The sequence below is a fragment of the Kryptolebias marmoratus genome, linkage group LG15 (assembly GCF_001649575.2).
Source record: "Kryptolebias marmoratus isolate JLee-2015 linkage group LG15, ASM164957v2, whole genome shotgun sequence".
In the NCBI taxonomy this organism is placed as follows: Eukaryota; Metazoa; Chordata; class Actinopteri; order Cyprinodontiformes; family Rivulidae; genus Kryptolebias; species Kryptolebias marmoratus.
In genome coordinates this window covers 7,260,623-7,271,566 of record NC_051444.1, presented here as the reverse complement: position 1 = coordinate 7,271,566, position 10,944 = coordinate 7,260,623, and the positions used below count along the sequence as shown (strand labels likewise).

The 10,944-nt window shown below is 40.1% G+C and overlaps 1 protein-coding gene across 1 annotated transcript; it reads right to left on the bottom strand.

Annotated features, from left to right (window-relative positions):
- Positions 1–1,967: 1,967 nt before the first annotated feature.
- Positions 1,968–10,214, bottom strand: swap70a (switching B cell complex subunit SWAP70a). Its single transcript, XM_017440564.3, has 12 exons — positions 10,012–10,214; positions 8,479–8,619; positions 7,850–8,023; positions 7,131–7,355; positions 6,858–7,004; positions 6,619–6,727; positions 6,359–6,540; positions 5,653–5,760; positions 5,197–5,363; positions 3,396–3,594; positions 2,630–2,726; positions 1,968–2,337 (listed from the first exon to the last, which is right to left on the bottom strand). Exons 1-12 carry the CDS (start codon positions 10,105–10,107, stop codon positions 2,219–2,221), a joined length of 1,764 nt encoding a protein of 587 aa, XP_017296053.1. The 5' UTR covers positions 10,108–10,214; the 3' UTR covers positions 1,968–2,218.
- Between the last annotated feature and the right edge of the window lie 730 nt (positions 10,215–10,944).

The window sequence follows — 10,944 nt, the reverse complement described above, 5'->3', positions numbered from 1 at the left end:
CATTGAGGTCAGATTTCACATTTTTGACCCTGCTGTACGGCTTTGTCTCTCTGATACGGAGTACATTTACCTCCAAACAACAAGCTGTCGTTCGCCAATCTTCAGCTTAATCGCTGAAGCTGTTGCAGTGATGTCTGCTTCAGCAGGTGAAAGGCAGCACCAGGATCAAAATACTGTAAAAAATTGGATCTAGTGCTTTTTAGAAAACTTAAACAAGACAGAACTAAAGAGTTGACAGAAAGGTCTCAGACCCTTCCACTCAAACAAGACAGAGGTTGCATTGTTTTTTGGACATTAGGATCTTAGGAGCAACATTAACAGATTTTTTGAAAGTTGGATGGCATTAATTTGGTCTCCAGTTTTAATATGAAGAATTTTGGTGTGATTTTAACTCCCACATTAAGAATGTGACCAGGGCTGCCTTCTCCTGCCTGTGTAATATCACTAAAATTAGAAACGTCTTGTTCCAAAGTGATGATGAAAACTGGCCCGTGCATTTATCACTTCTAGGCTGGGCTGTTGCAATTCTTTATCATCCGGGTGTCCAAATAAACTCTCTAAAAAGTCTTCAGCTGATCCAAAATGCTGCTGCCAGAGTTAGACGGAGAGGTCATATTTCTCCAGTTTTAGCTTCTCTTCATTGGCTTCGTCTCAAATTCAGGATAGAATTTACAATCTTCCTTCTAACATCCAAAGCTCTCAACAGCCAAGCTCCATCTTATATTAAAGATCTTATTGTTCCTAACAGAGCGCTTCGCTCTCAGACTGCTCATATTGCTCTGAGGTGGTGACATATAAATAAAATCAATTGAATTAAATTTCGTCAAACTTAATTTGAGGTTAATACAGTTTTTTCTTAAAAATCAGATGTTTAAATTATCTTTTTTTTTTTTTTTACTAAAATAGACTATTTTGACTCTCATTTGTGATCTTTGGAGAATCCTGCTTCCATATATGTTCCCTCAGAGGTTTGTTTTTATTTTAATGACTGAAACGCTGAAGAAAAAGAAACTTTGCAGAAGAATTTCAAAGTCCTTTTGGGGTTCTCATTGTTGTTTAAGATGCTTTGGCTACTAACAAAGGGAACTGTTTCAGCCTAAAAAAACAGCAGCGCAGCGTACTGCTTCTGCTTCGTTTCTTTTTGAATCCAATCCTTTTTGCACGCTGACCTCTGCTGGAGCAGCAGGAGACGCACGAGGTCTGACGACACAAATTACAAACTGAGCATTTACGGCAGATAAATCTTATTTAATCTGGGCAAGACGGACACGTTTCAGCTCTAATATATCATCAGCATTGATTCAAATCACAACTATGAAGCCAAATATAAAGAAGTTAATAAAATTAATAAGTATTAGCTGCTTCAGATGGAGGCAAACTGAGGCAAAAACAAAATCATGAAGATGGGTTTTACAGCACAAAGTTCTGACCATTTAAAGGCGCAGCTGGTATTAACATTATTACAAAAGAAAAACCAGAAATAATATTGTATCATGAAACCTTCATTTACTTTGGTTTGTTGCTTTGTGATCTACATCCTTTCTCATTTGAACATTATTAACTTGTTTCTGTCAAAAAACTTATATTTCTGGTCTGAACTGATCCTGATTCATTTAATTTCTCTTTGTTTTAATTTATTGAAGCAGCGACATCATAAACAATGCAACTGTTGCTTTGCAAAAAGGATTTTTAGCCAGCTGCTAACTTAAAATCCTCATCCTGAGTTTGGCTTTTAGAGAAACTAAAACTTTAAAATGCTGAAATGTTTCCATCTTGTCCACAATAAATAAGGAGATTATTGCTGGTTTTAGGTATGTTTAATAAAAATGACCTGAACATTTGTTTTCTGACAAAAATTAAATTTATTTCACATGGCGATGAATTTTATTTGGAAACTATTTTCATAAAAACTGACTAAACTCTGAAAGCCTTTAAAAAGTTAAAAACAAAACAAAAAAACAAGTTCCACTTTCACTAAAAATGTTTTATTTTATTTTATTTCCATCCCAATGTGTACATTTACATTGTTCATATTGTATTTAAAACTAATTAAACTAATTACAGGTTAAGCGTATTACAGTTTGTTTAAAATAGGTCAAATAAACTCAATTATGACATTTTTGAAGCTCAGTAAGTTAAATAATTATTTATGTTTGTTAAACTCTGAATGTCACTAACACTTTACTACACAGAGAGTGAAGAAGACGACTTCCTGCGTTCACTGACCCTGAGCTCCCTGGTTTTTACTCTCCTGCCATGACTTCTTCCTCAGCTCCAGCTCCACGTCGGTGAACGACGCCGGACCCCAATTAGTGATCCTCGGAGGCCCTTTATGACCTAAACAAAAACAGACCGAAGTCCTTTTAACACAATGAAAATCACAAATCAGTTACACGACGATCATGAGTTTTGTTTCCTCTTTTAAGCCAGAGTTACTGGAGTTAAAGTGCACCTTTAGTTTTAACTAAGAAAAGGCACAATTTACTCTAACCCTGAGTCTGACTGCGTTAGTGCCGAGGATAAATCTTCATTCAGATGATGAAACAGCTTCAAGAAGTCTGGATGTTAGTGAACACCTGGAGCTACATGAAGCTAAAACCTCCTGATGAGAGGCTGTCGGTCCTCCTACCTGGCTGGATGAGACGCACCAGACCCTCGTGTTGGGCCACTTTATCTTTCCACGTCTTGGTTTTATTCGCTGCTCGCTCCAGCTTCCTCGACATCTCCTGCGACGCACAAACACGTTAAAGTGCTCCCTTGTAACGCCAAATCTAGACCTAATAATTCAACTTCAAAACGAGCTCTTAAAATTATACATAAAGCTTCCTTTAATAAGTATTTGTGTGTTTAAAATCTATAAAAAATACTTTTCATGTTGCAAAGAATAGCCTACTTCAGTTCATTCAGTTTTTTTAAACAAAAGGAGAACAATAAAAATTAAAAGGGTTATTTATATGGAAAAGTTGTCCAGTTAGAACCAGCCTTCAACATGGAGGTGTTTCTGCTCTGAGAGGGACATTATAGAATAGTTTTAGGCGAAAACTAAGAAACTAGTATTTGGGTTTATAAAAGATTTTAAATCAAAGTTAACGTATATGTGAAGGCTGTAAAGTCTTAGTTTTTTTTTGAGGATCTTGATTCTTGAATTTGACATGAGCCTCAGCTTACTCTTTTTCAAATGTTTTGTTTTAGATTTTCAATGGTAATGTATTTTTTAATCGCATATGTAATCAAAATAAACTCATTCATTCATTCATTCATATGAACAGAGGTTAGATGTTGGCAGAAATAACGCTCAGGTGGATAAATGGCTCTGTTCTCCTGTAATTGTTCAGTGTCGTGCGGGTTAAAACGGTGAAGCTCAGACGTATAAACCTCCACGCGCGCGCCCTGACCTGGTACTGCTCCACAGCGCCCTGCCGCTCCCTCTCCAGCCGCTCCAGCTGCTGCGTCGCTGCGTCCAGGTCTCGCTCCTTGGCCAGCCGCTCGGCCCTCAGCTCCTCCTTCTCCGCCTCGGTCTGAGACAGCGCCCTCTGCTGCTGCAGGAAGATCTGCTCCAGCTCTGCGCGCTTCGCTGCCTCCTCCTCCAGCAGCCTGTCACGGAGCACACGGCCATCGGACTTAAACGTGTGATCTTATAACACCCGCAGCTGTTTGAATGAGAGTGGTTTATTAAAGCAGAAACAGAACACATTTCTGAGAAACGCAGAACCCGCCTGAAAGATTTGGGACTCTTGCATAGGTTGGCAAACTTTGCAGAAATGAAGGACATTGAAGACTATCAATACCCTAAATATCCATGAACAAGTTCTGATTCTACTAATAATTTCTAATAAAAATATAAAATGAATATCAGTTTGTGAACTGGACCTTAACAGTAAAATAAAAAATGTAAGAAGGGCGACAGAATAATGAATCTAGTCCATCATCGAGGAGCCTAACAGAGAAGAGCATGTCAGAAAAACACTAAATGTTTTCAATAAACTGGTAAAATATTACATTTTCACCTGAGCATCCAGTCTAATGTAGCTCCTTCTGCTCACCAGTCTCTGATCTCACTCTTTACTCTGTTTTTTTATTATTTTAGTAAAGTAAAGTGAAGTGAAGTGAGATTTATTTATATTGCACTTTTCAGCAACAAGGCGATCCAAAGTGCTTTACAACAGAAACAAAAAACAGAATCCAATACAGAATGAAACACAAAAAAAGAAAAAGACAACAATCATGTATTCTAAATGAATCAAGTATAATCTAAATGAAATCATGAAACCAGACATATCTAAGCATTAGCTGAGACAGTCAAAAAAGTAGCTAAAATAATCTAAATGAAATCATAATCAGATAAACTAAACATATCTAAACATGGGCGAAGACAGTCAAAATAGTAGCTAAACTAAACAACAATTAGGAATCTAACAATCTAACAATATCTAAAGTATGAGCTAAGATAAAATTAACTAAACTAAATGTACAGAATTTTAATTTGCAATGTCAAGCATCTGATGGTTATAAAAGGCACCGTGTACATGTTATCTTTATTTAATTTATTGTTCATTATTATTATTGAACCAATGAACTTTTCAGACTTGGAGTTCAGAAGAATGAGCCCAGCTTCCTCCAGGCTGGAGAGCAGAACTGATCATCAGTTAACGCAAACACTGGTTTCAGTTTTTAATACACAAAGATTAAAAAGCTTAGACCAGGTACTGACACAGAAGGTTTAAGGGTGTTTTTTTCCTCCATTACAAAGCAATAATGTCCTCAAGTAGTAAACATGCAGGGCTGGTTGGCTGGAGATTTTAGTGATGCCAATGAATTTTCAGGGTTTTTTGCCTAATTTGGTTGCCTACCAAAGTGGTTTTGGTAAGATCAGTATTTCAGTTCCTGTTGGTCTCTTTGTGTCACTGAGCTGCACTAAGACTAGTTCCTGTAAAACCATTTTTCTTTCTGAACTGCTAGGCTGATTTAGAAGCTAATTAACTATGTATTTTTTTTGGTGGGGGAAATCCCTTTTTTCTTCCTGGAACATCTGGTTTTGCTCACTGCGTAGCTGAACACTTTCACACACAGAAGCCCATCAAACAGAGTGAAACTGCAACACCGAGGTAATTATTAGCTCTCTTAAAGTTAAAAAGAGAGCTATTAACTTGTAAAGCAGCAGCTCTGGTAATCTGGTTCGTATAAAGTCAAACAGACCTGGCCTGCAGTTTTCGCATGTCCTCCTCGTCCTGCTTGGTCTGCCTCTCGTCCTCCAAGGCCTCCTCCAGTCGGTGGTACATCTCCTCCAGCTCTCGGACTCTCTGCAGGTACTGCTCCAGCTCACTGGACTTCTGAGCCACCTGCTCCTCCATCTGCTGCCGCATCTGAAAGCAGCCACACATCGGCCATCAGGAGTCAGCTGCACACTGATGTCCGTGGAATCACGCGGCCTCCCTTCAGGAAGCAATAATTGTTTCAGTGAGAATGATTACCACATCGGCTCATCTCAAACTCAGACAAAAGATGAGTCACGTCATCATGGGGTTAATATTTATTTGCCTTCTGTTTCCATACAAAAGCAGTGCTTTATTCAGAAGCTTGTTGTAAGCTTTGTTTTCTTTCTGCATTTGTAAGAAAACAATGAGTCGCTGTCAGAGCGGAGAAACGCGTCACCATTTTCTCTCTCTCCAAGTCCAGCCTGTAGCGATCCTGCAGGTCCGAGCGAGTCTTCTTCCTCCTGAGCTCCTCCAGCGTCGCCTTGGCTGCAGCCTCTTCCATTTTCTGTGGAGCACAAAAGAGGAAAAAGCTCTTTACTGGTCAGCCTGGACGGAAGCCACAGACGGGACAAAAACAACTTCAGAAAAGAACTGGGATTTGGATTGTTCAGAAAGGTTCTGCTTTTAGCCTGTATTCCTGTGCTTGCAAAAGGTCTGAGAGTGTAAATATGGTGAATAAATTTCCAGAAAAACTATTCTAGCAATAGCATTTGCTAACAAAAAAGGGCAAAAGAGAATAAAACTAGAAGAGAACAAAAAGGGAAGTGAAAAGTGAAGAACAATCTGCTGCAGCTTGAAATAAGTTTATTTTCCTCTTTGTTCTCTGGAAGCAGGTGTTGTTGACCGCTATCGAACAGTGTTTGCATGAAAGGTTTTGCTTCCTTTTTCACTCTGTGTGCTTATGCAGAAGTAAACCACAGTAAGTGAGAAAAAGCAGCCAACACCCCTGTAACCCATACTTGAGTTCCACTGAACCAACAAGGACCAAGAGGTTAATAGATGCTCACAGTTCTTTATTATCTAAATGTTTGCTTTACGGGTTTTCAGCTGATTTTAGTGTTTAAATGATGTGCAGGTCATTTGTGTGGAGTTGATGCACAGACCAGCCTCATGTCCTCCAGCTCCCTCTGCTTGTTCTCATTGGCCGCCTGAAGACTCTTCATCCTCTCTGCCAGGTCCTCCTCCTCCACCTGCTGCTTCTGCCGGAGCTCCCGGCGCCTCAGCCGGGCCTCGCGGTGAGGAGACAGCAGCCCCAGCCTCAGCAGCTGGATGCACGTCTGTATCGCTGCCAGGAGACAGAGCGAGAGGCTCATCTGTGACCCGCGTTCACCAAGTGTTACAGAGCCGTGCAGTCGTTCAGTACCTTGAATCCATTCCTGCTTCTTCTTTTTATCCGACGCGCTGATCTCGAAGCTTTTATCTGCGCACTTGATGATGAAAAGGTTTTTCCTCCCGTCTTTATCCACCAAAGACTGGAAGAGATGGAAACAGTAAAACATCCACTCTACATCAAATCAGTCAAAAAGAATGAATCCTGCAGGAAATAAACTTATACGCTCGGTACGAATGGCCAAACATGACTTAAAAATGATAACTGTTTACCTCCACACAGCAGCTCTGGTCCAGAATGATGTCTCCCTTCTTCTCCGTCAGGTCCTCACAGATGTAGTACGACAGCGAGGTGGGTCGAAGGACGAACCAGCGCTCGGTCCAGTTCTTCCTCTTGTGGCCTTTTTTTATCATGTAACCCTTTAAAACACAGGGATGGAGGTAAACTACAGATTTTTAGTAATTGTTCACAATTCAAACAACCTCAGGTGGGTAAAGCGGTTTTAAAGAGGTTCTAAAAACAGAAATGCACACATCCCATCTGACCTGCTTGAGGATGTCCAGAATGAGCTCTGAAAACACCTCGTTGATGCCCATGGACAGCGTCTGCCGCTCCACGCCTTTGCTGAAGTAGATGAGTCCCACCAGTTCGATCAGCCCCCAGACGGTCAGGCAGTTCTTTGTGTTCCAGTTCAGTTTGTAATCTGAAAACCTCTCCTCGCTCCATCCCATCCCCATGGCCTCCGACAGCTTTCGCAGTAAATACTCCACCTAATGGGATAAAACAAAAAGGCTTCAATTTCATAGAATTTTTCCTTTTTGTAAAAAAATCATTGTTTGCGTTTGTTGTTTGATGTACCTTTAAATTGTATTTTTGTTCTTATCAGGTTGCTTTATGCATAAAATACAGATTAAAATACAGATTGACTTAACTTAAAGAGAAATGCTTAAATATAGTTCAAATAAAAGTGGAAGAATACTTAGGAATGACCCAGGTACTGTTAAAATACGAGCTGATCTTCATCTGAATCACAAAAATTTAACAAAAGTGTCACCTAACCCCAATTGAGCCAACAATTATCTAACTGGAAGTTAGCCTGAGCTCAGTTTATTGAAAACAGGAACTGTTTGTGAGCTTTTACTGAGTCACTTTGTGTTTGTATCTGTCACACGGACAAAAAGAAGACCAGGTTTTATGTTTTTATTTTTATATTTAATCACTTGTTTCTTGTACCCAGAGTTTGTCCAAACACCACCTTCCTCACCTCTTCGATGACGATGATGAGCGGGTATTTGTCCTCGGACAGGAAGTTGAAAATGCACCAGACTTTGAAGGCGGAGTTGTCGGAGATGATGAGGCGCTGGATGTGTATGTTCTTCTTGTAACACAGCGTCCAGCACATCCGGTAGAACTCGATCACGTCGAAGTCCTCGCACACCTGTGGTCGGAAAGGCGGCGCCGAGTCAGTGGGCTTACAAACGCCGAGCAGGCGATTCTTGTTCGCCTCTTTTCAGAAGCTCGGGTCTGCAGGGTGCGAGGTGCAAATGTGATGTCACCGAAGGCCTCATCTTTATTCAAGTCACAGCTCGCAAGAGAAAGGCGAGAAAACAGCCTCGGAGTGGAGAGGGTGAAGTCAGAGCAGCTTGACTGTTCGGAAGCTTCAACAGATGTTTAATGTTACATTTAATAAACTTTATAATGTTTATTAGAGCAGGATTGCATTAACAGCAGGTAAAAGCACATTGTTCCTCTGTAGGTCAGTAATAATAGTCACCCTAATCCGTGTGATGCAGGATTCATCAAAGTGAGTCTTTCTTTTCTCTCAGTGTACACATTATTATTTACTAATATAAACATCAGATATGAACAGAAGCCCCGCCCTTCCATCCTCACCTTGTCGAGGATGTACCTGTTGAGGTACGGCATGTAGCCCTCGTTAGACAGAGGCCCCTCATTATTGTCTTTGAAATGCTCCTCAAAGGTCACGGGGTCATGAGGGATCTTCATCACTGTGCACAGGTTATAGGACAACACCTACACATCCATAACACCACCATTAATCACAAGTACTGCAAATGATTCAATACAGACTCCAGGAGGTGATGTTATGACTTACATTATACTCATTATGGACATAAAAGTCATATGAATTTAGGGTTTTAAATGATTTATTCGAAGCGTTCTTTTTTAAGGGTGGAATTATTACACAACACTCATCTTCAGTGATTTTTAAAAGCAATAATGTGTTGCACAAGTTTGAATTTACTGTGGATTTTCTCTAAACCACACACGTTCAGAATTATACATAGAGCCTCAATATCACACAAACACCCCCTCTAATATTTGGTTAAATGTCACTCAGCACGCTGCAGCTGGACTTCAGACTCTTATAAGTCGTCAACAAGCTTCTGGGTGGATGTTTGACCATCCATTGGTCATTTATTTAACTTGGTTGGTTTCCGGCTTTAAAGCAAACTCAGCAAATTTTTCACCTGGTTGAGGTCGCAGCTCTGAGAAGCTTATTCCAGAAGCCCCACAGCATGATGCTACCACCACCATGTTTGACAGCTGGTGCAGTGTTCTTAGGTGTGAAAGCCACACCTTGACCCCTTTAAACACTCCAAAAGACATTTGGCTCGTCCACGAGGGCAGCGGCAAATTTCCCTCCAGCTTGAAGGTGCCCCCTCGTGGAACAGGGTTTTTTTTTTTTCTTTTTTCTTCTCCCGGCCCATGGCGATGTAAAAGTGGCGACACTGGTGTTCCAGCAATTTCCAGTTCATGGCAGAACTTAAGCCTGCGTTGCTCTTGAATACCTCAACCAATTTCCTCAAATGCAGGTTGGTCAATCCACAAATCCCTTTACTGCTGGCAAAGAGAAACTACAAGCTGCAGTCAATCATAATCACTAAGGAGGGTGATAAGCTTTGCTTTGTAAAGTCCAAAGATATAGCACCAGTTGTTAAAACGTGTATGTATGTATGTGCATATTTAGATCTGAGCCTGTGTGGATCAGAGAAAATGCACATTAAATGCAAACTTGTGCACAAAATTCTTGTTTGAGAACAAATCATCCGGAGCATTCATGCTTGTAAGGACTGCATGTAAATGTCTGTCTACATCTGTAGGTTTGCGTTTCAGCATCAGCAGCCAAGCAAAACTCCAGTTCTTAAAAATGACCTTTTCATGGTTTAGTTTCTGCTTCACTGATGCAAAACACCAGCAGTTCCCATCAAAACAAACACTAACATGATATAAGATCATCACCATCACCAAGAGGGGATACATCAATCCAATATGAGCTGTAACTGTTTTACTTTTTTGTTATTTTTAAACAAACTAATAAGAATAATCTTAGTCATTAGTAGCAGAAATGAAGTTACTGTCCTGCAGGGGGACGGAAGTGGAGTAATGTGAGCAGAAACGCACCTTTAGCTGAGATTTGGACACTTTCCCTCGATGATCCAAGTCCAGGGCTGTGAAGGCATGCCACACGGCCTTCAGCAGCTCCTCCCGGAGCCACATGTTGTCCCTCTGTATGTCCTGTCCTCTGTCCTCTGTCCTCTGTCCTCTGTCCAAATGTCTGCAGGGAGACTCGGCTCCGTCCGGACAGAAGGAGAAGTGTGACGGAGACTCCACCACGTGACGCTGACTCGTTTTTTTTTTTGTTGTTGTTTTTTTAACTTTAGTTCAAACCTCAGGGGGGTTAGTTTTGGCAACACCCATGTTCAGATTGTAATCTATGATTTATCTGGATTAAACTAGTGTCAGAGTTTTATTTTATTTTTTTAAAGGCGCAACTGGATCTAAACAATGCACAAAATAACCACGTTTCTTCTCTTTATTTCTGCTTGTTAAATCAGGAGCATTTAGAAGAGAATCGACTCCGTTAAATGTTTTTAGTTTTGTAAAAATCGCATCTTAAATTTTATCCTACGGAAGACGATTAGGGACACGGTGAGAAATAAATAAATAAATCCGGAATTATGACTTATTTTCTCCGAATTTAATGTTAAAATGTTGAGATTAATCTCAAAATCCTGACTTTATGAATAAAAAAGTTTTTTCCTAAGAAAAACTGCATCACCTTTTAATCCTCTTCCTCTTTTTTTCATGTCTCGGTTTATAAAACTCAAGATTGAAATTATATATGTACTTTTTTTTCTCTTGCAGCTGTTTGTTAGATTCCCTGATGATGAAAACATGAAACATTTGGACATTTTCTTTAAAAACCTGTTGATAAACAATCAGGCATCAAGCCGGCCCCTACAATGATGCTCCCTCCTCTGTGCTTTGCAAGTTTTTATATTGCTCTATGATCTTATTTGTTTTATCCCTTAGATGTGCTTATTGTGTTTTTGT

Excerpts from the sequence above, each read along its gene's own strand:
- swap70a (XM_017440564.3), bottom strand. The coding sequence starts at position 10,107 with ATGTGGCTCCGGGAGGAGCTGCTGAAGGCCGTGTGGCATGCCTTCACA. Across the intron at positions 7,356-7,849 it reads TCATCATCGTCATCGAAGAG|GTGGAGTATTTACTGCGAAA; the intron begins GTGAGGAAGGTG and ends TTATCCCATTAG. Across the intron at positions 2,338-2,629 it reads GGTGCGTCTCATCCAGCCAG|GTCATAAAGGGCCTCCGAGG; the intron begins GTAGGAGGACCG and ends GTTTTTGTTTAG.